General features: G+C 40.0%; 1 protein-coding gene across 1 annotated transcript in view; it reads right to left on the bottom strand.

The window, feature by feature from the left end:
* LOC134621242 (inactive N-acetylated-alpha-linked acidic dipeptidase-like protein 2) overlaps nt 1–27,738 on the bottom strand; it is a 272,732-nt gene that overhangs the window by 68,149 nt on the left and 176,845 nt on the right. The window contains exon 12 of the mRNA XM_063467671.1: nt 9,292–9,381. Coding sequence (XP_063323741.1) covers nt 9,292–9,381 — 90 coding nt within the window. The remainder of the gene's footprint in view (nt 1–9,291; nt 9,382–27,738) is intronic.

Genomic DNA, 27,738 nt, shown 5'->3' with positions numbered 1-27,738 from the left:
CCAAGAAAAGTAAATACAGGAAGAAGGTACTATGTTCTGGAATACTGGAAGACAAGGAGAAGTTTTGTTCATTTCATAGTTATTTGCACCAAGATCACCTCCTGCAAAGGGTCTTGGTGTGGTTGTTTTGGTCCGCAATTGCACATCCCAGAGTTTGATTTAAACTGACTGCAGGTATGAAAACACCCTAATGGCAACTGCTAACATAATACTGCTTACCACTACTACTAGTACTAATATTAAGAAGAGAAGATACAAAAATATGACACATCTCAGTTCATGTTGCGTTAGTTCTTTGTCATCCCAGGGCATCAGAGATGTTTGATGTCACAGAGATGCAAACATAGTTTCCTTTAGCTTTTCTGCCACTGAGAGATCAGCCCTCTTTTTAAGAGAGACAAAATCTAAATTAGGGATCGTTGGGGAGTAAGTACAACATACGTTGGCCAGAAGAAGTTTATTGCTCTTTTGGAGCTCTGTTGCATTTTGTTTTGTTTTTACTTGTTCACAAAAAAAGGGACAAAAATGTTCTGGACGTGTGAAAGAACAGCTTTGATAAGATAACAGCACTTGATGCCCTGGGTGTTAGCGAAGACTTGCACTGAAAACATTTTGCAGGCCTGTAACAACATTAACAAACAGCTCACTAATTTACATGGAAAGCACATCACTGCCTTCAGCAGCATTTAACAACCTTGCCCTCAATTTGTGGACATACTTTTTTTCTCTATGGTTAAGATTAGGTTAGATTTAGGAAAACAAATCCACATGGTCAGGTGTGGGAAAGAAATCATCAACATTTTTTTAAGAATTCACAGGAAAGTGTTGCTAACCGCAGCGATGGTCTTCCTTTTATTAAAATCCAAAACAAAGTGGGTTGAAGTGTTTAAAGTGCAATGATTAAAATGGCCGAGTACAAATTTTCTTTACTTGAGGCAAACATCACATTTATATTTACACTTGTATACCTACTGCACATGTAAGGTATATGGCTGTTTGACGCAAACCTAGCAGTGTGCAGCAGGGACCTGCTACATGTCCTTGGCCTGATCAACGCCTGCCATACTTTGCCAACTCAGAGGACGCCAGCTTGTATACAAGACCACGTTTAAAAAATGTGCTACTCTGAGAACACTGCACACTTAGAGGCCAAGGGAGGCAGAGGAGAGAAAGAACAAAGAAAGTGAAAGATGCATGCTGTTGCCACCTGCCACCCTCAACCCTTCCAACCAAGCTGTGTCCAAAACCGCACTTGACAAATGAGTTCAGGGACATAGAGCATAGGCAAAGTCCCTGAGCTACAACACTAACAATGCACATGCACCATTCCATAGAGAGTCAGGAGGTGGTTGGGTATTGCTGTGAGGATAAAACAGAGAGAATGATACACAGAGAAAGACAATAAAACACTGCTGCAATAAGAAGAGAGAAAGAAAAAATACATATTCATATCTGAAATTGTTAAACAGAAGAACATGACACATACATACATTCATTTTCTCATTTTTGTGACACCAGCTCAACCTACTGCATTGTAGTGAGACTGTATATCAGATGTACATCAGCTAATGTCCAAGACGTGTTGTTGCCATAAGGTATTTTTCTGTCTTTATTAAGAGTTCAACCCTACTCTCTTTTAGAGCCACTCAATTTTAAGGATTGAATGTTCATTCTGACTGAACTCTATGATTTTAAGGAATAATAATTTTATTTGAAGCAAATACAAATTCTGCCCTGTCACACTGGAATGGAGAGTGAGCTCATTTGTCTTTTAGCTATCTATTTTTGGACACACTTAGGATTCTGCCTTAAATTGACCCCAGCTTTCTTTTAAGTATTTTTGGGGAGTGCTTTCTTAAAAGGAAAGCTAGGATAGAGAAGAAAGAGAGAGAGAGAGCACTGGGAAGATGCACAGCAAATGGCCATGAGCAAATTCAAACCCGGGCATCTGCAATAGCCTTATAACGTACGAGGTGCCTGTTCAACCCAGTGAGCTAAACTAGCACCCTGACCCCAGCTTTCTGAAGTCATATTATTGCTGTAAGTAATTTGTTTTGTCCTGAGATGACTTGCTATTTGCTGGTGCAATGCACTAATGTCCTCACAGGCATAATCTTATTTGTTCTGCTGTATGATGGTGACAAAAAAAGAGAAACGATTAGGATTATCTTGAGATTTCTGTTGATTTGATTTTCAGCCAAGCGACCATTTTTTGTGTGTGATTCACAGGTAGTAATGTTGAAGGACATGTGATTTATTCAACTAACAATAAGTAAATAAATTGATCAGAATATCTGACATAGACAACATGCACTTATTACTATTGGTAGTCAAAGGAGTTTGCAAAGAAAAGCGTCTGGACTTCTTAAAGTTGCTTGAAGACGTTTCACCTCTCATCCGAGAAGCTTCTTCAGTTCTAAGGTCAAATGGCCGAGAGTCCCAGATTTAAACCCAGTGGGAGTATCCCCCCAAAGAGGGACAAAGGACCCCCTGGTGATCCTCTAATCACATGAGCCAAGGTGTGAAAGTGGGTGTGGGACCTAATCAGCCAGGGTTTCGAGTGTGCTCATTGTGAAACCTGGCCCCACCTTGTCGTGTGAATTCCTGAGGTCCCTCTTTGGGGGGATACTCCCACTGGGTTTAAATCTGGGACTCTCGGCCATTTGACCTTAGAACTGAAGAAGCTTCTCGGATGAGAGGTGAAACGTCTTCAAGCAACTTTAAGAAGTCCAGACGCTTTTCTTTGCAAACTCCTTTGACTACGATGACCTGGATGACTGAGAACCTTCACAGACATTACTATTGGTAGAACAGAAACTATCAGCTGGCACAAAAACTAAGTATGTTTTTATATGTTTTTATGGTATACTTACTAACTTGCATGAATTTTTTAAAAAAAAACTTTGTTCATTATAACTACAAGATATGCAAAAGTGTTTGTGTCTCCATGTCTCTCCTCAAGTTACATTTTTTACTAATATGTAGTGAGACTTGCTGACATTTCAGAAAACACACACACACTTTCCTGTTCCCTATACTCAAAAGGACATTACAGTGATATACATTCTTTTCCTGGTGACTTACCATATCTGTAACCTCGTCTTGTATGTTTTCACCCATATTTGAATGATTTTGTTCATAAAGACTTTGACCCGATGGGGGGCGTTTGGTCACCACAATGGCTTCATTCCTTCACAACATAAGTCCAGGCACACAAACATGCACACAAGTCCAAAAGAGGTCACAGACTTCTCTGCCTTTCTGTATTCCTCTCCCAGTCTGAATATTTAACAAGGAGAATAACATCTCTGCCTCCTCCCATTTGCCCTTCATGATGACATGTTGTGTCAGTGTACTTTTGGCCTTCTCTCCCTCTCTTCCTCGCTCGCTCACTCTCTCTCTCTCTTCATTTTACAACCTGCACAAATAACATCTGGCACTTTGCCTGATCTCCAAGGATGTGATGATTAAGGCCAAATGACAGCGCTATTTCTTCTCCGCCCACCATGGCTGCAACCTTCCTCATAGACACGGACGAGCTTTGCCCGAGATTACAGGACTCGTCTGTAAATAAAAACTTTTTTTTCAGTCTATGTGATAAAAAGAATAAAGGGTAAGTACGAAACAAACCTGAATATTTGGCATGAATTGTCAGCTGGGAAGATTTTTTTCTCTAAATGTCTGAAAACACAGGGCCCTTTTGGTCAGAGATATCCACTCCAGAGTTTAAACCACTGATGTGCCCAAATATTTGACCATTTGAAAACCAGTGACTCACCTACCCAGTGAGCAAAATTCAAAGACCTTTAACACCTTTTCTTCATATAAGCACTTAAAAAAAAATCTATGGACTTAATTCATAAATGTCTCTTGGTCTTCCTCAAGAACTGTGTTCTTGTTGTCTATCCATCTAAAATGCAGAAAACTGCAATACTGCTACTTTAGATTTTCTGTGTGTGTACAATCGTCCCCATACCCTCCTTTTGTTACAACCATGAAGTGCAACTTAACCGTTTGTCATTCTTAAAAGCACATTAGATGTGACCCTTTTCCTTCCAGAACATCCCCGCCCAAATTTAACTGGCATACTGGTTGAATCATTTAGGATAACTGCTCACAAGTGTGCAGCATTTTAAAGGTATAATTACAAGCTTAACAATTTACGTGACTGTGCAAAGAACTTAAAAAACATTTCAAGTAGTACAGATGAGGAAAGCGGTTAGGGCAAATTGGCCAGGATGAGTTGATTGAGAAAGCGAGCGTAATTAAAACTGCTGGTTTTAAAGACAACTGGAGAACTTCAAGTAATAGAAGTGGATGTTATAAAAAGATTTAAAGCTACATTGTGACATCATTTACCGTAGGGGGCTGAAACTAAAGCAGAGAAAGGTCAAATTTGACCACTGGAACTAAAAACTAGCAAACAGGACAGGATGATAGTGGAAACAAGTATGTAGGAAGGCAGTAAAAGATGCTTAAGCTACATGTGGATCACTTTTCCTAAGACAAACCTCAACTTGTTTTTTCCTCCAGGTCGTCTTACCATCAGCCTTCCTCTCCAAAAAGTGGGGAATGAGTAAGCTAGGAAACATGTGGCATATGTGTTATCTCCCCTGCCAGTGGAGCACATCAGTCATCAAACACAGTTATGCCACTGTCACAATGTCAAACTTCATTTTCAAACATGCGGTCTACATGTAAAATGGTTTATAAAGTTCTATACTTCCACTGACTTTACAACCACGCATCATTGTGTTATGCAGTGTTATACATATAAAAAAACATTCAGCTGTCAGTGTGTAAGTTTATTTCCTTTATTTGCCTCTCAGTGTATCTCATTGCCTCGAGTTTCTCTCAGAAAAATGTTTCTGGGACACCTGGTCTTAGAGGTAGGAAGCATACAGAACAATGCGAGACCTAGAAAGCTCTGCTGTTCTGTGAAAGACATAAATTAACACTTAGTAAAAGCCGATCTGTGACCTTTTCCATTGTGCTTGCAAAAGTACAGTAACTCACATGAGAGCGTGCTTATTTAGTCGTTATAAAGTGAAACTTATTGACCCAAGCCAGTATCTGTGTCAACCCACAACTGTGGATAAAGTTGGATGTGATATGAAGCATGCTGCAATACCGTGAAACACGTCGAACCACAAGAATGACCAGCCATTATTGTTTTGTATTTGTTTTTAAGGTCAGTAAGTTTCCACCTTTTTTTGTCCAGATGAATGGAAGAGGTGCTGTTGAATGAAAATCAAGGGAGAAAAATGAGCTGCCAACCAGGTGCTTTTTAGGCGAGCAATCACCATCCAGCAGGGATGGGATGGACATGAAGGTCACCTGCACTGTGAACAATGACACCTTACGCTGCTGGTACACACACATGCACAAATGACCACACACTCACCATTCAAACCTGTTCTGCTTACATTTGAGCTGAATTTAGATAATGCAGTATCGACTGTCGGCAGTTAAATAACTACAGAAATAGAGTTCCAGCTTTTTGAAAGCATAAAATGAAAAAAGACAAAATTGCATTCAGTCTTTTTGCGTTTAAGCTTTATGTTTATCTTTCTGCCATACAATGATTCTCTGGTGTCCCTTTCCATCATAGAAATCGCAGCTGTGTTTGGTTTTAAATGGACAATAATTCATTTTATCATTTATCATTATACTAACTGGGGCACTGTGGTTGTTATGCTTTTGTGAAATGAAAGAGAAGAAAATGAGCTGTAGTTGCTTTTTTCCTTCTTCTTTTTTGTTTTTTTTAGAAGACTTCTATTACCCAAGAGCTGCAGGAAATAATTAGTAATAAATAGTCAGTAATAAACTTAACTCATAAATCTAGATATAATTTCCAGGCACACACATTTGGTAATCCGTTTATGGCAATCCCCATTAAGACACAGCATTGCACCAGGCTTTCTTTCTGTGTGCGATCTCCACAACAAGCTTTACATTGTGACAATAAACACAGTCAAGACAAATAATCATAAAATAATCAACCTATATAAATGCCAGTGAGTTCAGTTATTTGTCTGCTTCCATCTGGTTCCATCTCCACTCTCTGCATCAAAGAATAAAAATGTCTTTTGTTTACAGAGAACAAACCTACACAGGAGTAGGACGAGCTACTACAGTTCTGCCAGGGTGGTACTTGTAAACTAAGTGTAATTTCTCACATATGAGGTGCCAAGGTAGGGACATAACAAAATGAAGTGTCTTCATTTAGAGCTGGGCTCCATAAAAGATAATGAAAATGTCACTGTGCCTTATGTAATTTGTATGCTGTGACAGCTTACCACAGTGGTGATAGCTATGGTAAGCTGGTGGCATTTATAAGCAATGAGAGTGTTCCTCCTAACAGCAAGGGCTATTTTAAAAAGGTCCTGTTAGCTGAGATGGAAATCCTAATTTGGCAACATCTTACATAAGCAGTGTGAATTTATTCTGACTTTTACAGAGGTGTCATTGTAGAGGAAAAATATATTACAACTATAGCAAAAGAACAAGCAAAAGAACAAGAAAGGAAGGCTACAATCACAAGGGATGGCAGTGGATAAACATGCAGTACATTTAACCTCAAGTTGACTACATCTCTGCTTTTGCTTTTTTTCCCAGAGTCAGGGTTTCATTAGATGTGCTGTACTGAGGAACTGAGCATAAAGTGATTGTTCCTGCAAAGCCTGCTCATCTCCAGTAAATATCAATAGATTCTGGGCATTGACTGTTGCAGCTAAAATGGATTGTGACTTTTTATGCTTTACTTAGCTAATGACCCTGCTAATTTCATTTGCTACACCAGCTAAGTGACTGACAGCAGCTGGCTTTGCAGCTGCCTAGCAACAGCAAAAGCCTGGTACCAGTGTTCCTCCATGTATGATGCACCACCCGTTTCGAAGCATAGCAGGTATCAGATTCCGTAATGCAACGCTAAAGACTTTAAAGTAGAATGGGCTAATTATCAAAATGAGTTAGTCCTCCAACAGACTGGCACCATGTCCAGGGTATATCCCGCCTCTCAACCTGGTGCACCTTGAGGACAGACTGGGATAGGCTTTAACTCTACACCACAACAATGAACTAGACAAGTGAAAAACAAATGTATAGCTGGATTATCAAAATTAACATTAATTTACGTTATTAGAAATAACAAATGTTTGCAAAATGACCCAGTTTGTTCTTTCCATCTGCAAAAGTAGTCCAATCCAATTAAACCTTCCTTACAAAGCAAGGAATACTGATAAGGTTATTGCAGTAATAATAAGAAGAATGTTTGTGTTTTTGTTAATAAAATGATATTTGATTGACAACTATTTTGATTGGGAAAATCTTGTGAACAGAAAACCACACAGCATGTATTTACACATGAAGGATGTCTCATTTGTTGAATGGTGAACTGGCTTGTCTGGACTGTCACAGGCATCAGCAGTCAGCATTACAACCCTGTGGTGCAGCTCGCTTATTGTCTATCACTTGGTATATGTCTACAATTTGAGTCTGCTTCCTCTCCTCTTACAAGTGAGATTATTTTGTTGCCTTTTTGTTTTGGCTCTATTTGATAAAAGGATAATATTGAAATTTGCGTACATAAACTTGCAAACTTTTCTAGAATGTCTGAAAATGGCATCAGTGGGATATTTACCAAGGTTGTCCAGCAGCCATCAAGGTAACGTTTGTGATTTGGGCAAAACTTTAATTTTCAAACTATTTTTCCATAACGCTTAGACAATGAGTAAAAGTTGTTATCCCAGGTTCATTCAACACGGACATGCTTACAGTGTAGTATTTTAGCAATTTGGAGGAGATGGAGGAGATAATCTCATTTGGGACAAGAAAGTTTAAACCACATTTATGGCACAGCCGTTCTTCAGCAGTGCACTCAGTGATATCAAACTATACACTCCTTTACATAGGGTTCTACCTTTCAGATTTTATGCTCTGTTTACCGACATTCCTAACCAAACCCTTCCCAAGTCAGGATAAACCATGCTTTTTCATTTTTTTTCCATCTGGAAGAACTTCGTATTCTTTACATTTGTCTCCTAATTTTGTCAAAATTCACAGCATAGAAAATACCACATGTAGCACAGAGGTCCCAAATCAAGAGATCCTGTCTTACGTGGTAAAGTCGTCATAACAGTCACAATTCTTGCTAGAATAGACTATGTGCACGTTAGCATATGCTACTTCCGGTGCGGAAACTCCTGTGGGGAGCTTTGTTTCCGGTGTCCTATTCGCGCCTTGTTTACGGTCCAAAACAAGTTAAGCAAATGAATGAATCAAGCGCCGATTTACATTTCTATAGATGTCTTGGGCATTTACCCAATATATCTGTAAACGATGTTCATCGACTTGTCGATATTTTTTCCCCCGCGCCTCAGAGCAAAAGAGAAAAGAGATTCAAATGTTATATTTCTCAGCTGTCCCTTGTTTATCGCGAGTGTTATGTTCTAAAAATAACCAGCGATAGGTGAAATCAAGTAGCCAATTTTATTTTTTGACGGTGCAAAACGTTTCGTGGACATACAGTACTGCACTTCAGAGTCACACTGCTAGCGATCGATGCAGCGATTCTGTACTGTACAGGAGAGACGTCACGGAGGAGATCGTCTGCAGCGATCGGGACGCAGGACACAATGTGACGTAAAAATAAGCATGCAAATTTGCACTAAAAATATCCGCGAAACAGCGAGGTGAAAGGTGAACCCCGTTATAGCGACCGACCACTGTAATTTTGAAGGTAAGTCACAACATACCCTTCGTAAATACTAATGTATAGAAACCCTTACCAGCAATCATTCATTTTTTGTGTGCCTTTTTTTTTACGGTTTGTTAACATGCTGTGTAGGTGTGTACTTGACTAGCTGATATTGACATAACGGGGGAAACATCTGGTTTGACTATTCTTCACCTGTAGTTTGAATGCTGAACATTTGCCTGTTTAAATCATAAGACCAGTCACTATACAGAGATGTGCTTCTGAATGTGTGTCTTCTGATTTTGTAATGCAGTTCTGCTTGTGTTGAGTGATGTAAACAACTGATCGAGCTAAACTCTTTAAACGTCAAAATTGATCATTAGATTTTTTATGACACAACAGTGGTGAGTGTTCCCACCTTCTCCTCTTTGTAACTTAACGCGATCTTTCCGTTTTCGAGTTTTGGACATGATTTTGGAGCATATCTTCGCAATAGCGATTGACCGCAAAGTAAAGCGACCAGAAATGTACAACCCCACAAGTTAGCATTTTCTCGTGCACAGGGTCTATTGGAAATAATTACATGGTCCTACCTTAGCAATGGTCTCATGGAACTTGAAAAGTGGGTCCAGGGTTTCTGGTGTCTCTGAAGAAAACTGGGCCTCTGACAGAAAACTGGTGGTCTAAAAGAAAAGGGGTGAATAAAAAGAGAAGCAAAAAAGTCTTAAATATAAGATGATAAAGTTACTGTGTCCCGTCTTTTAAAGTATGAGAAACATTCCATGTTAGTGAGGGACAACAATGATTTGTTTCTCCATAGCATCAAATAATAATAAAAAAAAGGGACACCTTTCCCTCCAGTTTCTTGTTTTTTTTTTTCCATATATTCTAATTTGTTCTTTTCTATTATAAGCGGGATAGAGTGGAGTGGCCTGTCAAGTTTTTGACAGGAAACAACAGTAAATGCTCTCAAGGCCACAGAGCTGCTCAGCTTTTGTGTTGGGGTGTCAAACACACACATACACACAAACTCACAGGCGGATGGCTACACAAAGTCAACCATGACTACACGCCACCTAAAATTACCTCACTGTCACCTCAGTATACTATGTAACGTCCTCAAAAAACAAAGTACCTCACTGTGACTTCAAAGTCATTGTGCTGCCTTTGTAGAAGTTTCTTTCTTTCCTTCTTTTTTTTTTTTCCAAATAGAGTCAAACCAAATAGCAGAGAGTTCATGATATCAGAAGTTCAAACACGGCACACTGCAGCAGTCTTGAACATCCTATTAGTTTTTATTTCATCCAGTTTTGACCGGTGTAAATGCTTTCAACAGGAAAAGTGTTACTTTTCAGTTATTTCTCCATGACAGTGCAGGATATTTATATTATTACCATGCTATGAACAGGATATTTTATATCCACATCCAAATCTTATGTGGATTAAGCATTTTTTTCCTTCTCTGTTGTCAACATTGTTGCAATTGCTGGCACCACAAACCTGCAAACTGTCAGGTCTTCTTCTTTTCTCTGTTTGCCTTTCCCTCACATCGAAGGGTCAAAGCAGGTGGCTGCCCTCCATGAGCCTAGTTATGTTGGTGGTTTTACTGCTTTTTCTCTTCTCGCCTGTCACTAAGAGTTATCACATATGTGAGCACTTTGTTTTTTCTAGCCCCATCACTAAACAAGTAAAACTGACACTGATTCTGCAGAAGCTTTTTATTTAGATATATATCTGTATATATACCTTTGCCTTATGTGATTTTGTTTATGCAAAGTTTGTGTTTATTGTAAACATCATTTATTTAGGAAATTATACAACTAAAATGAGTGAAAATTGCAGATAAAAAATGAAAAAGGTACAATATGATCTGTGGGTACAGACATTTACATTCATTTACATTTATCTTCACTAATTTCTCACTCATTTGGACTTAAAGGAACTACTCTTTAGCATTTCAATAATATGACCTGTTGTGATGTACACTCTCCGGGAATTCTGTGCTTCTATTTTGCTGAGTGATTTTTTTGTTGTAGTAGTAGTTTGCTACTTAGCACTAATTAGCAGGCATCTGTGTCTGTAAGATGCATCCATATGGGTGTATCTTGCTAACCAAGTTCATTAGCAGAAGCTGATGACTGATAATGGTAACCTTTTGTTAAAAATCAAGATGGCAATGGTGAAGAAGATTCAGGGGTTTTGGCGTCAGAATGCATTTAAAATTCAAGGATGACTTCATGGTAGTTAAGCCTATCTTTTGGTAAAATGTAACAAATGCTCCATTTACAAACGTAAATCAAGCTTTCAGAGTTCGGTTTAAACTTGCAGGATGCTGTACAACATTGTGATGGACTGGAACAAACGCTCAGAAATGCATGACTCATCGGGCACCCTCAGGATACTGGAACAAAAACAAATGTTAAAGGGAAAAAAAAGTTGAATTCCCCATAGATGATGGGGTGAAACTGGCGATGCACTTAACTAGTCAATATAGCAGCCACGGTGAGTACACAGGGAATAGAAGTTTTACTTAACAGTTTGCATATTTATGCATTCCAAGAAGAAACAAGGAGAAAGTTTTCATCAAACCCTGTGTGCTGCCTCTGAATAAATATGTGAATTATTGAACGCAGCATCTGCCTCAAAATATGCCCCTGTTGTTGATGTCAAGTTGCATATGTGCAGAGTTCCCCCAAAAGAATCCTCACCTCCTGCATTCAGAGGAGAAGAATTAAAATGAAACGCACGGATACAGCTGTTGTGCCCTCGCACAAAGACATGGCTTCAAGAGCTATTTGAACCCTGTGGATATCTGTAGCTGTCACTCTCTGTGGTCAGACTGTTTTTTTCTGAAACTTTTGATGAGGACTTTAAAAATCATTGCTGTCATGATGAAGATAACACCACACACACCTACGCGGACACACACTGTGTTAATTAATTTTCCCATTTAAATGAATTATTCCCTGTAATCACAAAGCTGCATGTTGTGGTGTTGCTCAGTTAATATTTTGCTTTTAGACATTTTTTACAAGCACCATTTCCCATACGCATTAGTGCGTCACATGTTAACAGATGGAAGAATTAGCGGATGGCTTGTATTCAGAGACTGATAAGCAAACATTCGAACAAAGAAGTTAAGAGAAGTCAAAGGTCAAAAAATGCCAATGAATATGGAAAAAAATGAAACACAGAAAAGAAACATAAGCAGGTTTGATCTACTGATCAAGCTTGTGAATACAGGTTGAATAGTTTTCATAAAAACATAAATATTTTATAGAAATAATTTGAATTACACACTGTAGTTACTTTAGTATAGCATATATAACAAGCACTATGCAGTGCTTTATGTCAAATTGACATATTTTCTCTGTGTTTCATGGGTTCAGGATGGTGGGGTTATGGAGAACTGAAGCTGTTAAACCAGAGGAAAATGGCCAGGCTCAAAGATTCCCAAGTGGCATCCACTCTGTACTAAGTGCCCTTTGTATGGCTTATGTACAGCTCACTTTCTTTTACAGTACAGACCCTCTCTGTGCCTCAACACTTAGGTTTGCTCTGACCTTCTCCTGGTGGTTAAAATATTGTAATGCTAAAATGGGTGTAATGGGTTATTATTTATAAGAACATGAGCATTAATCAGCTTGGGTTTGACAACTTCTTAAATATTATATTGCTTTTGTGCTGAAGGTTACTGCTGGGGTTAAAACAGAGGAAAAAAAGCATGAAATGTTCAAATCCTCTGCTGGCACAAAACGATGCCTGATCATACTTTGTCTCCTTTGTCACACATAAACACGCACACCTACACACACAGACACACACACACACACACATGTTCAATCAATGTTAGTTTTTCTGAAACAAAAGGAAGAAAGTGCCTCTTTAGCATGAAGGACAGTGATACCTTTGGATTAAAGGTGTCCTACTCATCTATCAGGAATGTCCTCTATGAAACTAGATGTCCTTGACTTAAAAAAAATACATTCTGAAATGTCCATTTATTTAAGAATGACTCTCAGTGCTTTCTAATCCTAGTGATAAATGCACATCTTCCATCTATTGCACAGAATAAATCAAATTCCACCTGCATCATCAAGGAGAATTTAAGCTGCACAGGTGTTATCCCCACTGCTCAGACATTCATAAAACAAAAATATTACTTTTGCTAGTGGATCACTTAACTACTGAAACCATTAATATGGCATTGTGGGACTGTTTCTGTCTCTATGATAGTGTGGTGCTACTGTGAAACACGAAAAACAGAAAGTACAAAGCTGTGAAGAAAACAAATCTTACAGTATAATAGTGTCATTATCCATAATGAAGTGCATCATATTGGCAAAAGTATTAACTAATTCATCCAAATCATCTAATTCAGGTGTTCCTATGGCTGCTCAATTAATCGAATTTTAATCGTGATTACGATCTGGGCTTTCAACGATCATTAAAAATGACTTAGCCGATTATTAGCTCCTCCTCTCGCGCTGCTCCGTGTGGCAAATCGAGCGCACCTCTCTGCGTTTCGAACATGCGTCACAACAATTGAGGACCCGAGGGAAGCTCGGAAAGCTCGGAAAGCTAAGCAGAAGTTATTTGGTGAGGAGAGGATAATGGCTGCTGAAGAAAGAATGCCGTTGGTTGAAAAGAGAGGTAAAACGACTTAAGTGGTGTGGAAACATTTTGGGTTCGCGGAGTCAGACGTGGATCAAGTAGACATAGTGTGGAAACTTTGCTACGGTGTCGTAGCTGCACCACAGAGCAACACTACAAATTTATTCAATCATTTGAAGACCGCTCACAAAGTGACATACGATCAAACAATGAAGGAACATAGAGAAAAAACTCTTGACAACACCTGCTTCATCCTCACAGACCTCCATTCACGCTACCCTGTACAACGCGACTAAATATCCCACCAGCTCCCAGAGACACAAGGAGATAACAAACGCGGTAACGTTTTCCTCACCAAAGACCACTGCTCAATTAACACAGTGAACAACCAGTATTATGCAGTATTTTGAAGTTCACTAAACATAGATGTTTACATTTTTCATTTATTTTTTATATTGCAAACATTTGCACTGTTATGAGTATTTGCACACTCTTTTATATTATTTTTTGACATCTTTAAAGCCATTATTCAATACATTGTTATTGTTAAATAAATATCGTCAAATAATCGAGATCTCAATTTCAGTGAAAATAATCGTGATTATCATTTTTGCCATAATCGAGCAGCCCTAGGTGTTCCAATCACTTCCATCATCACAGGTATATAAAATCAAGCATCTAGGCATGCAGACTGCTTCTATAAACATTTGTGAAAGAATGGGTCTCAGGAGTGAATTTAGTACGGTACCATGATAGGATGCCACCTGTGCAACAAGTCCATTAGTGAAATGTCCTCACTACTAAATATCCACAGTCAACTATTAGTGATATTATAACAAAGTTGACACAACTGGGAAGTACACAGTGGTCACCAACTGCTACAGATGCCCCAAACTTCACGTGGTTGTCATATTAGCTCATGAACAGCGCTTAGAGAGCTTCTTGGAATGTGTTTCCCTGGCTGAGCAGCTGCATCCAAGCCTTACGTAACTAAACGCAAGGGGTCAGATGCAGTGGTATAAAGCACGCCCCGCTGGACTGAGTTGGCCCTTTCCTCTTCAAACATGACAAAATGACCTCTACCCAACAGAACACCTTTGGAATGAATTACAGCAGAGACTGTGAGCCAGCCCTTATTCCACATCAGTGTGCCAACCTGGTGGAAAGCCTTCCCAGAAGAGTTAAAGCTGTTATAGCGGCAAAGGGTGGGCCCACGTCATATTAAACCCAATGAATTAAGTATGACATGTAACTCGAAGTCATATGTGTGTGAAGGCAGACGAGCAAATACTTTTGGGAATACATACTAAAAAGCATCATTTTCTATGCTAGCTATAACAGTGACAATTTCATTGAAAACGCTACTGGGTTAAATAATTATTTGATCTAATACTGAAGTTTGCGCACTTACAAAGAACTGAACAGTATATAATTTGTATTGTAGTTTCATTTTAATGAAGACAGATAGAATAATATAAACCCATAAGACACAAGATAAAACACATTACATAAAAGTTAGAAATTTGAAATTAAGTTTTATAAATTAACCCTTGGTCATCCTAGCTCTTGGCATGTGAGGTGAGGATAATCATAAGGAAATTACTGTATCCACCCAGAACTACATGAGAGGACTTTATTAATGATCTGAAGGCAGTTGGGAACACATTCACCTAGCCAAGTTCCACACCTCAGTCCTATAGAAAATCTCGGGAAAGCACTGCAGATTCGAGTTGCCAAGCGGCAGCCAAGAAAACGAAATGATTTAGAGAGTTTCTGCAAAGAGGACAGAGCCAAAATCACTCGTGATGTGTGCAAAAACCCAGTGGCCAATTACAAGAAACACCTTACCAGTTCAATTCGCAACACTGGTTTTTGTACAAAGTCATGAGTAACGATTTGTTTGGTGATTAAATACTTAACTAACTTACTAACTTTTATGTAATGTATTTTTTCTGGATTATTGGTTGATATTCCAACTCTTTCCCAAAAAATTGGAAATGCCATAAAAATGAGTTTGCTTCTTTGAAAGTGAGCACTTACAAATTCGACAAATCAAATAATTATTTAACCCAGTGTATACAAAAATACTTGTCTTTGCAGTTGCCAACACTGTGGTAGTTTCTTGATTCTGAAAGAAGGCAATGCAAAAAATAATTAAAGTGGTCAGAACAATGTGCTTCCTTTGCAATGAAAAAAGAGACCAGTGCAGGGTGGTAACAAAATTCCACTGTAACACCATATGTGACCATTAAAAAAATCCCTTCAGAAAAGGAGGATGTAAGAACCAGAAAACAAAATCAGTTGAAGTTGTCAGATCAAGCATCCAGCAAGATAATACAAAATCAATGAAACAGCAAGAACGGGCAATGTAGGCTTCACTGAAAGCAGCGTGGGTCCAAAAGTAAGCAAACACAAGATGGACAGAGAACTCAAAGTGTGTATGAGTGATGTGATGGAGGCAGTGAAGGAAAGTGAAGAGAATAACAAGAGAAACTGAATTTCTAGGATAAAAACATGTTCTTTCAGATTTACATATACGTGATAAGCTATGCCACCAGCAAAGCCCCCTCACATTACCACTCCTTTATGCTTGACATTGGGAACCATATATGCAAATGCATAAGGCACTTTGGTGACAGTGGGAAGGAAAAACTCCCTTTTAACAGGAAGAAACCTCCCGCAGAACCAGGCTCAGGGATTCAGAGATTAATTGACCGATTAAATAAACTTACTGTATATTAACACTAGTCACCCCTCCAAAAATGACCATTTTAGGCCACTTTAGCTCTCTGGGGACCAGGGTATAATTTGCCGTTTTTGACTACTTTTGATTGTACCTCTAGATTTCACCTTTAAAAACTGTTTATCTTGCCTTGTTTGATATCATTATTTTTAGCACAACCTCAAATATCTGAAATTGGAGTTATTGTTTTCATTTTGACATACTATATTAGCACAATTGATCTAAATTCAGAAAAAAATTCAAAATCCGAGTAGAAAAAGGTTATATTTTTTTTACTGTAAAAACCACAAACATGTTTAAAGAATCATTTTCTTGAAATGCAAATAGAAATTGTACATTTCTAAAAATTATGCACAAATTTTGCAAACAAAGTTATATGGTACTATTTACCTAAAAATGCAGCCAAGGCCTCAGGCGTTTTTTATATAACCATTTAAATCTATTTACAGAACAATCAGGTGTTCTGCATCAAATAAGAAGGCACACAAATTATTTGTGCCACTCCAAAAAAATAGTTTCTGTCCACTATAAGACAGAGGAGAATACCACAGGCCTAAACCCTGCAGGTCTGACAACAGGAGGTGTATCAGTCCAGTTTTCCATGTGGAGACAGCGTTTAGACTCCAATCTGCTTTTGGCGGCTTTTTTGGATCAACTGTGACATTCACTAGTATAACTGACACACAAAACAAAACAATGACTACAGTGCACACTAACTATAGCCTCCAAACACACTAAATGATGATTTACCCCCTTACAATAATGGGGCCTTACAAAAAGAGAGTGCTCAAGTTTTTTGGTATCAGATTTTAGGTTTGAAAATAAATGTAAAACCTAAAATGTCTGTGCATCTCCTGAAACAATAAAGAGAAGAAAATAGAAGTTGTTTTGTATCCCGATAACCCCACAACTCCATTTCCTCAATGTCAAACTTACGGGCAGAAACAACACAGGGACTGACCTTGTATAAGAAAGTGTATGCTTTTCATAGGAGGCTGGAGGTATTCAAACCTGACATATAACAGGGTTTGCTAGACTTTCTAAAAACTGTAAGAACAAACCAGAGGAAACAATCAGCTTCATGCTTGAGAATGAGTTTCTGCAAAAGCTGATAAAAAAAACAAAAAAAAAAACTTACTCCAAGGATTTCAGCTTGGAAAAAACAAGCTCTACTGTGCACTGAAAACCCATTTAAAAATCTCCCCTTGGGGCACTACAGCTTCTCTGTAAACCGAGTTGATTGAGCTCTATCAAAACCTGCCTCTGCAAGAAGCTCACTTTGACTTTCACTTTCTGGACAAAACGAGGTCCCTGCTTCAGACGTTCCCTGCTTACAGAACATGGCCCCTTTTACATGCTCATCATTTGCTACAACATTCTGCTGCAAATCAACATTTTCAACGGTGGATACCAAAAGAACACAGCAGACTTCTGCATAAAGACATCAATGTCCCTGGCTAGCCATTCCTCCTTCTTGCCTATATTCAAGGACTTGATAGCATAAAAAGTGTCACTTCTGTGGTTAATACTGTAGAGAAATGTCCTTAACAAACAAAGTTGTGGAGTTTTGAAGATTTAAATATCATCAATTCAGTAAATGAACACAAAGGAAAACTGGATAGCCATATTTTTTAGACTGAAGGTATATTAAAAGGCAAATAACTGTGTTTTTGTTGGATTTAAACATTGTCCTCCCATGCCTTAGGCCATCTTTCTCCACTTTATATAAGTACAGCTTTGTGCACAGTTTCCACAGGAGTAGTTTCTCTCTTAAAGGAGTGTCAGGAGAGTCTGGCAGATCAGACATTATAATTGCTCTTACCAATTTATTCCACAGATTACATCTGATAAAGATTTGATCTGTTTCCAAAAGTTTGATGTTTTGTAACTATATAGACACGGAAAAGCATTTTTATGATATCTTTCCCCCCCCAGTATACACTTAATGGCCACTTCATTAGTCACACCTTGCTAGTACTGGCTTAAACCCTGTTTTGCCTTCAGACCTCTCTTATTTCTTCATAACAAAGTGCTGGAATTTGGTCCATATTGACATGATAACATCTCTAAAGATTTATCTGCCTCACATCCACAATGAAAGTCTCCCATTTCATCACATGTAAAAATAAGTCTGAGGCTGTTTCTTAATAGAAGATAGATTGTGGAAATAGAAGTGTCAAATGCTAACGTTACACTGTCTATTAGTACAATCACTTGTACCTCAAAGTGGTTATGAGCTAAATAAACCATGACTTTAGGAATGAAAAAACAAAAGTATAAAGTTATTTTTCCCCTATATAGCTGTCATGACAGAGACCAATTCTATTTTTATAATAAGCTGTAAAAAATTTACTATTGATTATGCCTCTACTTTTAATCCATATAGCAGTTTAATTTATTTAACCTAAAAAAAAGAAAAAAAAAGCACTGGAGAGGTAGTTTTATGTTCGTTCAGCTATAAACTTAATTCAATCTGAGAAGTATTGCACAGTGTAGATGTTTCTTCCCTACGATGTATAGTGCAAATTTGTCTCTATTGTTGTACAGTGCAGCACGGTGGCACGGTGGTTAGCACTGTTAGCACTGAGTTCAATTCCACCATCAGGCCAGCAGGGTCTTTCTGTGTGGAGTTTGCATGTTCTCCCCGTGTTTGCGTGGGTTCTCCCCGAGTACTCCGGCTTCCTCCCACAGTCCAAAGACATGCACTTTGTGGGGATAGGTTAATTGAAAAATCATAGGTGTGAATGTGAGTGCGAATGGTTGTCTGTCCCTGTCCAGGGTGTACCCCGCCTCTCACTCTATGACAGCTGGGATAGGCTCCAGCACCCCCGCGACCCTGAAAAGGATAAGCGGAAGGAAATGGATGGATGGATGTTGTACAGTATTGTTTTTATAGATTACTGCTGTATCTTGTGTAATCTCATCTAAAAATTGTATACAGCAAATTGTAACTGGAACTATTATTAGTCAGGTATTGTTCCAATGAAATTCTTGGAATAACCTTATTTTACAGTTTCAGTACACCTTTACATCATTAAGCCCAACCTAAAAAAATAAACTTAAAAAAAAAAAGGATCTTTGACACAGACTGATGCTGACAGTGTTTGAAATAATGAATGTACTGCTTATAACGTTTTAGAGAAAGCTCCCATGACAACTGATAAAAGTGAAAGCTGAGGCAACAAAAAGGTTAACCGCTTCAAAACCAGCAAGAAAAAAGACAGATGATTTTCTTTTGAAGTTTCATGCTTTTTTGTAAAATAGAACATCTTTTCTAGAAAGGACACAACACTATGACAAGAACAAGGTCATGAATAAACTCAATTATAAGTGTGAAGATACATGTGATATGGTCATATCTGGAGTCTAATATGCTACTGGAGAGCCCTGTATCTGAAGAATTACATTTATCTACCAATACAATGCAACGGTGAATATAATTTTCACACACAGGAATAAAAAAAAGGTTCCACAAAAAGATTTTTTTAAAGGCAGAACTTTGTGAATCTGAGCATGGCCAGAAAAGTTGTCTAAAGTCTTTGGAGCTAATGTTTCATTTTAGCTACCTTGATGAGGTTGGCTATTGTCATGTGGTTGCTCAGTTGCACAATACTACCAGATAGAAAAAAAAATGAGTGGAATTTGGGTAACAAATGTGTGTTTAGGTTTTATATTTTAAATATGTTGGGATCAGCTCCAGTACAATCCCCCTTAGGCTTCATCTACTCAGGAAGAAACTCACTCGAAACTTGATGTGGGGACCAAAAAGCATACAAATTGATATTTAGTGACTTCAGTGACTTAGTCATTTCAACTGAAGTAGTGATTTAATACTGCTGCTTGACATACAATAGGGTCATAAATATGTTGGAGGGTTACCTAGGCAACCAGAGCCTGGAACATCCACTAGCAACCAGCCGTCAGTGACAAAGTAATTCGCATCAAGCAAATTGCTTCCTACGTGGATGGGGCTTTAGGATTTTGTTACTATGTAGCCTGTGTTCTCTCATGACGTATCCACAGTTACAAACTGTATCAGAGAGGCCTCTAGGATGGGATCACTACCGTTACTCTAGCCTGTGTTTACTCTAGTCTGGCTGATAGCTTTTACACTCTACTATGGAGAGACCAATTGCTGTGAAGGAAGTGAAAAACCTTTTATCTCTCTTCTGAAATAGCACACACATAGCTGTTCAGTAATACCTGTATAATCCAACTTGAGCTAGACTGTATCTGACTACAGTAACTTAACAACTACTGTCAGTGTGAACTACACAATAGCTTCTGGTGTATAATTCATGTTTTGAAAAAATGTTGGTTTCATGTTTGTGTATATGTGTATGAGGAATACCAAGCAAAGCAAACACTTCAAATATTGTTGGGTAGGTGATCTCAAAATGTATTTATTAGTTGTTTCACATTTTCCATGACCTATTGCTATTTATTTATTTAGTTAGTTTTTGGTGTGCCGTAGTAACATTTTTACCTCAAGTGACTTAAAATTCCAGATTTTTGCCTCTCTTATCCACGCCAACAAGAATTATCATGCTGCGATTATTAGCATGTTAACTGCAGGACACAGTAGCTCAAGTTCAGTCAACACAGCCGTTACCTCAATCTGAAAATGCAACTGGTGGTATTTTGCGAAGGTTGCACACCATTTCACACTCACAAGATTAGAAATAAGAGAAAACAAACACTGACTAAAATGGATGAACCATCTGCTTTACTTCTGAGCGATGCATCTCTCATGCTTTATTTCTGATGAGTTTGATTGAGAATCTTTAGAAGGGGTTCTGCATATCTAAATCATAGCATATTCATAATATCTGCTAACTCCCTGTTATATGGCTTTTATTTAGTCTCTACATTTTAAAAAATCTCCCTTTCGCCTTATCATGAGGGTAAGAGGGTATTGTATTGTATTTCAGTATTCTTCCAAGCGTTTTTTTTCTCCCCATAAAGCTCAAGGGTGTTTATTTTGACCACCACAGCATCTTTGTGAGCTTAATTTTAGACACCAATTACGTATATATATATATATATATATATTAGGGGTGCAACGATACACAAAATTCACGGTTCGGTTCGATACTTTGGTGTCACGATTCGATATTGTTTTGATACAAAAAAATGTTCATGCTTTTTTAATTTGTCATTTATTAAAATTATAAATATATATTTTAACTCAAAAGTACAGTTTTTAAATTTAATGTTGCTGAAACGACAAAGTAATAAAAAAATAAATATCTCATGGAGAAATCCCTCATCTTTGGAAAAGAGAGTTTATTACAGAGAAATGGCTCTTTCCAAAATAAAAGCTATACTATACGCTTCTTCTGGGCTATATTCTCAGCAGCATATTAAACATATCAGGTCCCCATAAGGAGAATCACGTGCTAACGGCTGTCTAAATGACTCGGGTAAAGTCTGTAGCATGCGTGCTTGTTGTTTTTGTCTGCTTCCACTTGTCTTTGCACTAGGATGATGTTGGAGTAAATGTGCAGTCATATTCATTGTGTTCCCACTAGTGCTGTCAGCGTTAATCTGAAATGACGTTAACGCCACAACACAATCTCCGTTAACGAGCTACCGCGGATCGCCCCGTGCGTGGGGCTGGACGGCGTCAACACGTTAATGAGCAAACTGCGCTAACGCAGTAGTTCCCACCCATGTAATTGAGCATTGCATGGCACATCTGACATACTGTTTTACTTTTGTCCATGACGCGCTTACCTTCAGAGTCATACTTCACATGAAGACCAAAATAGTTCCAAAGGCCAGATCTGAATGAGGGTGGGGGAGGTTCAATTTGCCATGTTGCAACGAGCTTAGCTTCTGTCTTGCTAGCTTGCGCTGCGCTGAGTGGATCTGCGCTCGACAGTGCAGCCTAGGCGGAGTAGTCGAACGCAGATCCACTGAGCTCTCAACACAGACAGCATCGTCAGAAGAAAAGTTGATAAAATAAATTAAAAATTTTGTATTGTTCGATACACATGTGTACCGAACCGAAAGCACTGTATCGAAGGGTTCAATATCGATACAAGTATCGTTGCACCCCTAATATATATATAAAAAACACCCATCTCGCCCCTGCGGGAGGTTTATCCTTCAAGCTCGGGTCCTCTACCAGAGGCCTGGGAGCTTGAGGGTCCTGCGCAGTATCTTAGCTGTTCCCAGGACTGCGCTCTTCTGGACAGAGATCTCCGATGTTGTTCCCGGGATCTGCTGGAGCCACTCGCCTAGCTTGGGAGTCACCGCACCTAGTGCTCCAATTACCACGGGGACCACCGTTACCTTCACCCTCCACATCCTCTCGAGCTCTTCTCTGAGCCCTTGGTATTTCTCCAGCTTCTCGTGTTCCTTCTTTCTGATGTTGCTGTCATTCGGAACTGCTACATCAATCACTACGGCTGTCTTCATCTGTTTGTCCACCACCACTATGTCCGGTTGGTTAGCCACCACCATTTTGTCCGTCTGTATCTGGAAGTCCCACAGGATCTTAGCCCGGTCATTCTCCACCACCCTTGAGGGCGTCTCCCATTTTGACCTCGGAACTTCCAGGCCATACTCGGCACAGATGTTTCTGTATACTATGCCGGCCACTTGGTTATGGCGCTCCATGTATGCCCTGCCTGCTAGCATCTTGCACCCTGCTGTTATGTGCTGGATTGTCTCAGGGGCATCTTTACACAGCCTGCAACTGGGGTCTTGCCTGGTGTGATAGACCCCAGCCTCTATGGATCTTGTACTCAGAGCTTGTTCTTGTGCTGCCATGATTAGTGCCTCCGAGCTGTCTTTCAGTCCAGCTTTGTCCAGCCACTGGTAGGATTTCTGGATATCAGCCACCTCCTCTATCTGCCGGTGGTACATACCGTGCAGGGGCCTGTCCTTCCATGATGGTTCCTCGCCTTCCTCCTCTTTCTTGGGTTTCTGCTGCCTGAGGTATTCACTGAGCACGCTGTCAGTTGGGGCCATCTTCGTGATGTATTCGTGGATGTTTCTTGTCTCATCCTGGAATGTGGTGCTGACACTCACCAGTCCCCGGCCTCCTTCCTTCCGCTTAGCGTACAGCCTCAGGGTGCTGGACTTGGGGTGAAACCCTCCATGCATGGTCAGGAGCTTTCTTGTCTTTATGTCAGTGGCTTCTATCTCCTCCTTTGGCCAGCCTATTACCCCAGCAGGGTACCTGATCACGGGCAGGGCGTAGGTGTTGATGGCCCGGATCTTGTTCTTACCGTTCAGCTGACTCCTCAGGACTTGCCTGACCCTCTGCAGGTACTTGGTGGTTGCAGCTTTAATAGCGGCCTCTTCATGCTTCCCATTCGCCTGCGGGATCCCCAGGTACTTGTAACTGTCCTCTATGTCTGCAATGTTGCCTTCTGGTAGTTCAATCCCCTCAGTTCTGAATACCTTCCCTCTCTTTGTTACCATCCGACTACACTTCTCTAGTCCGAACGACATTCCAATGTCATTGCTGTATAGCCTGGTAGTGTGGATCAGTGAATCGATGTCTCGTTCACTCTTGGCATACAGCTTGATGTCATCCATGTACAGGAGGTGGCTGACAACCGCTCCGTTTCGTAGTCGGTATCCGTAGCCAGTCTTGTTAATGATCTCACTGAGGGGGTTCAGGCCTATGCAGAACAGCAGTGGGGACAGAGCATCTCCTTGGTAGATCCCGCACTTGATGGTGACTTGTGCTATGGGCTTGGAGTTGGCCTCTAGTGTTGTATGCCACATCCCCATTGAGTTCCTGATGAAGGCTCTTAGGGTCCTGTTGATCTTGTACAATTCCAGGCATTCCAGTATCCAGCTGTGGGGCATTGAGTCATAGGCCTTCTTGTAATCAATCCAGGCTGTGCACAGGTTGGTCAGTCTGGTCTTGCAGTCTCGGCTGACTGTTCTGTCTACCAGTAGCTGGTGTTTTGCGCCTCTGGTATTCTTGCCAATCCCTTTCTGTGCCCCGCTCATGTATTGACCCATGTGCCTGTTCATCTTAGCCGATATGATGCCTGACAGGAGCTTCCATGTAGTACTGAGGCAGGTTGGGCCCTGGTGCTGTCCAACTCTTCATACTGGAGACCCTTTCTTGGATGTCTGCCACTGTGATGGTTACTGGACCCTGTTCAGGGAGGTCGCTATGGTCTGCCCTCAGATCCACTAGCTACTGAGCATTGCCGTTATGGGTTGCGTCCTTCTCCCATATGCTCTTCCAGTATTGCTCCGTCTCCAGCCTTGGTGGTGCTGTTCTCTTATTGTTCCCTTGCCACTGAGAGTACACCTTTGCTGGTTCTGTGGAGAACAGCTGGTTTATTCTCCTGCCTTCTATCTCTCTGGTGTACCTCCTCAAGCGGCTGGCCAAGGCTGTGAGTCTTTGCTTGGCAGTTTCCAAGGCCTCAGGTATGGACAGCTTGCTGTATTTCTTATGCACCTCCTTTGTCGCGCCTTTCTGCAACTCCGTTAGTTGGCTAACCTCCCTCCGTGCTACTTTGATCTTGCCCTCTAGCCTCCTTCTCCATGGTACTTCTCTCTGTGCTGTTCAACTTGTAGCCAAGCATCTCACTGATCACTGCTGCCGTATTGTAGATCAGCTTGTTAGTGTCGGTAATCGTGGTTGTAGGTATCATCCTTAGTGCTGCATTAACATCATCTAGCAGACCTTCTGAGGGTACTTCACATAATCTTGGTAACCGGCTACGGGGGATCCAGGTTTCAAGCTTGGCCATGATCCTATCTTTCAGGTCAGTTCCTCTCGCACTCAACGATCCTTCTCCTATCGCACTTGGGGCTATGTACCCAATCTCGGGTGGGGGTGATGATATCTCCCCCCTGACCTGGCGTCCTGACTCCTCCTTGCTGTAGCATTTATGTTGTACCTCGTCAATCTCTAGCTGTGAGAGCAGTCCCTTCTTTCGAATGTTGGAACACTGAGCTACTAGTTGTTTCGCCGTCATTGTGGATGTTGGGTATCGAAGAATCCATAGGTCCCTCATCCTATTCATGTAACCCCTTCCGCCAGGGTTACTTGCGTAGTAGCATTCCAACAACGCCCTGTTTTCGTCTCTTGCCCACCGATGCCTTCTTGTTCCAGTAGCCCACTTGTCGTCAGGGTGCCCTGGTTCCTCAACACCTGACGCAGACCTTGTTGATCCGGGCGACGTCCGAGCCGGCATGCCTTCATATTAATCTGTCTCGCTCATGTCTGCGGTAGGCTCGCTTAGCATAGGGGGTCTAGCCTTAGGACCCTTACTGGATACAGACGCTATGTTGTGATTTGAAACCAGAAAGAAACTTCTCCGACATACTGTTTAAATACAACTAGAACTGTAGCTGGTCACAAGCTGATTTTTCTTTTCTTTCCTTTTCTATTTTGATAGAAAAGGGAACTTAGAAATGGGCTTAAAGTTTGAGGGAATGGAGAAATCAAATTCATCTTTTTGATGGGGGAGCTGTACTACAGCATGTCTGAAAGCAGCTGGGACACAGTCAGACATCAGCGAGGAATTAATTACGTCAACAATACACGGACCAAAGAGGACCAAAGATAAATGCCTCATAGTAGAAATCTTTTCTTCAAAAACTGTAAGAATTTTGTCAAAAGGTGCAGGTCAGGGTACAATACAAGTACAATCACAAGGATTTATAAGAGAGGGAAGAGTGCTGAAAAGAAAGTGAGGTATGTGGCTGTTGTTTAACACAAAGTTTGATAAAAATTGTGTTTTCCCAGCATGGCTATCTGGCACTCCAGCAGACTTTTTCTTATAATGTGTAAAGAAACTTGAAGTTGATCCGTCTTCCATCTTCTCTTCGTACATTGACAAGAGTGCACGTAGTATCATTCAACCACAGGCCTTTCACTGGTTTAACCTTTAAGCCTAAAAGAACCATGTCCAGCCTGACAAACAGCTGACCCCCCTTCACTGGCACCATCTTCCCAAGCAGAAGTAGAAAGAGGTGTTTACTAAGAACATCAGCAGACCTTTTTAAACATGGAACAAAAAGTCAGGTACTCAGGAGCCTGATTAGGCTGGAGTTAATGGGCAGATTCAAGGCTACATCCATAGGGTATGTGAAAAATATCTATTTTATTAGTAATGTATAACACTGATGCTTCGACAAATTTAAACACGGGAAAGAGATGAAAGCAGTGAAAGGACATATAAAGAGGTAATGACTGACTTGAAAATAAAGGCAAGGAAAAGGAAGAGAACATGAAGTATAAGGGAAAAAAAGTATGAATATAAAAATAAATCTTTGAGAGTTTTCAAAAGGCTAATGCAGTAGATTCTTGTGAAGTAAACACCAAGCAGACATTCACTTTTATCACCAAATGAATGCAAAGAGGAGAAAGGAGACGCATTGTCAAGCTTAGTTCCACCTCAGCTGGATTGTCATTGATTTTTTTCCCCTTTTTTCCTAGTCGGTATCCCCTCTGTCTATCCTTTTCAAGTTCTCACTGTCTGTCCAGGTGCTGGATGTAATTGGATTCCCTCACTGAAAACCTGTGATTTTAAAACTCTGCTGGAGTGAGTTCTGACAGCTAGTCATACTTTGCTGGCGAACACTTCTAGCCAGTCATCATTATCTAAGTGTAAATATCCATATTAATTATTTACACATGGAATACATACAATAATATACTTAAGTATACCAATACTTCAAAATATTATATATGTATACCTTCATGCATCTGACCACAGCTAAAACCTAAACTCCATATAGTCAATACATGCCAAAATGGGCATTATTTAAACATCACTTACTAAAAGTACTAAAAGAACAACTGAAACACCCAATATTGAGGAAAAGACAGAAAGTTGCTCTGTGTTGTAATAATTAAGTAGACATGCAACCACAGGAAAAAAGAAGCAAAGACATCAGCATTCAAAGACACGTTTTAACTCAGACAAAAGCGAAGGGCAGACTGTAGAGAGACTGCTGAACCCTGGTGAATACTTCATGGGTGAGAAAATAAAACATCTAGGTGTCTTCAATTGGGGTCAAGCACAGCCAACAGAAAAGCACCGAGAACAAAATGTTAATGAATGAAGAGGAGAATGCTTCTAAAGGTATCACTATCACTACCACTCATTTGAGCTGGAACCAAATGCATGTTTTGTGTCTGCGTGTATCACAGTCCAGTTTCAAATATAAAATCCAATATTAGAGGTGTTTTTAAAAAATATTTCCCTTGTGGGATCAATACCGTATCTATCTATCTGATCATTCCTATGACCTGTAGTCTCTATACACTTCTCTGTCCTCTGTTTGGCAGCATTGTCATGCCATCCCATCCCTCCTCATCTTTAATTCTCCCACATTTTCTTCATTTATCCCTGATTGTCTGTTATGTGACTTCTCTCCCTCTCTCTCTCGCTCTCTCATTCTCTTATTCTGTGGTATTACTGCAGAAGGATCTAGGGGAGTTAGTGGCTGATTAGGCAGAAGAACCAACTTAAGCCTGGTTATTGGTCTCCTTTTTTCCCTCTCACAACACACACGCGCGCACACACACAATATGGCAGGTGGGAGAACCCTAAGATGAGGTGTCATGGTGCAGCATAGGGAAAAGAATTACTGACCAATAAGTCACATAATAACTTGTTTCGTGAGCTCAAGTAGATTTTTCTCTGTGTATAGCTGTAGTCATCTGGCATGTGCTGGTACTCCAATATTCACG

The sequence above is a fragment of the Pelmatolapia mariae genome, linkage group LG23 (assembly GCF_036321145.2).
Source record: "Pelmatolapia mariae isolate MD_Pm_ZW linkage group LG23, Pm_UMD_F_2, whole genome shotgun sequence".
NCBI lineage: Eukaryota > Metazoa > Chordata > Actinopteri > Cichliformes > Cichlidae > Pelmatolapia > Pelmatolapia mariae.
Note: the sequence above shows the minus strand (reverse complement) of the source record. Positions and strands in the feature narration are given on the sequence as shown.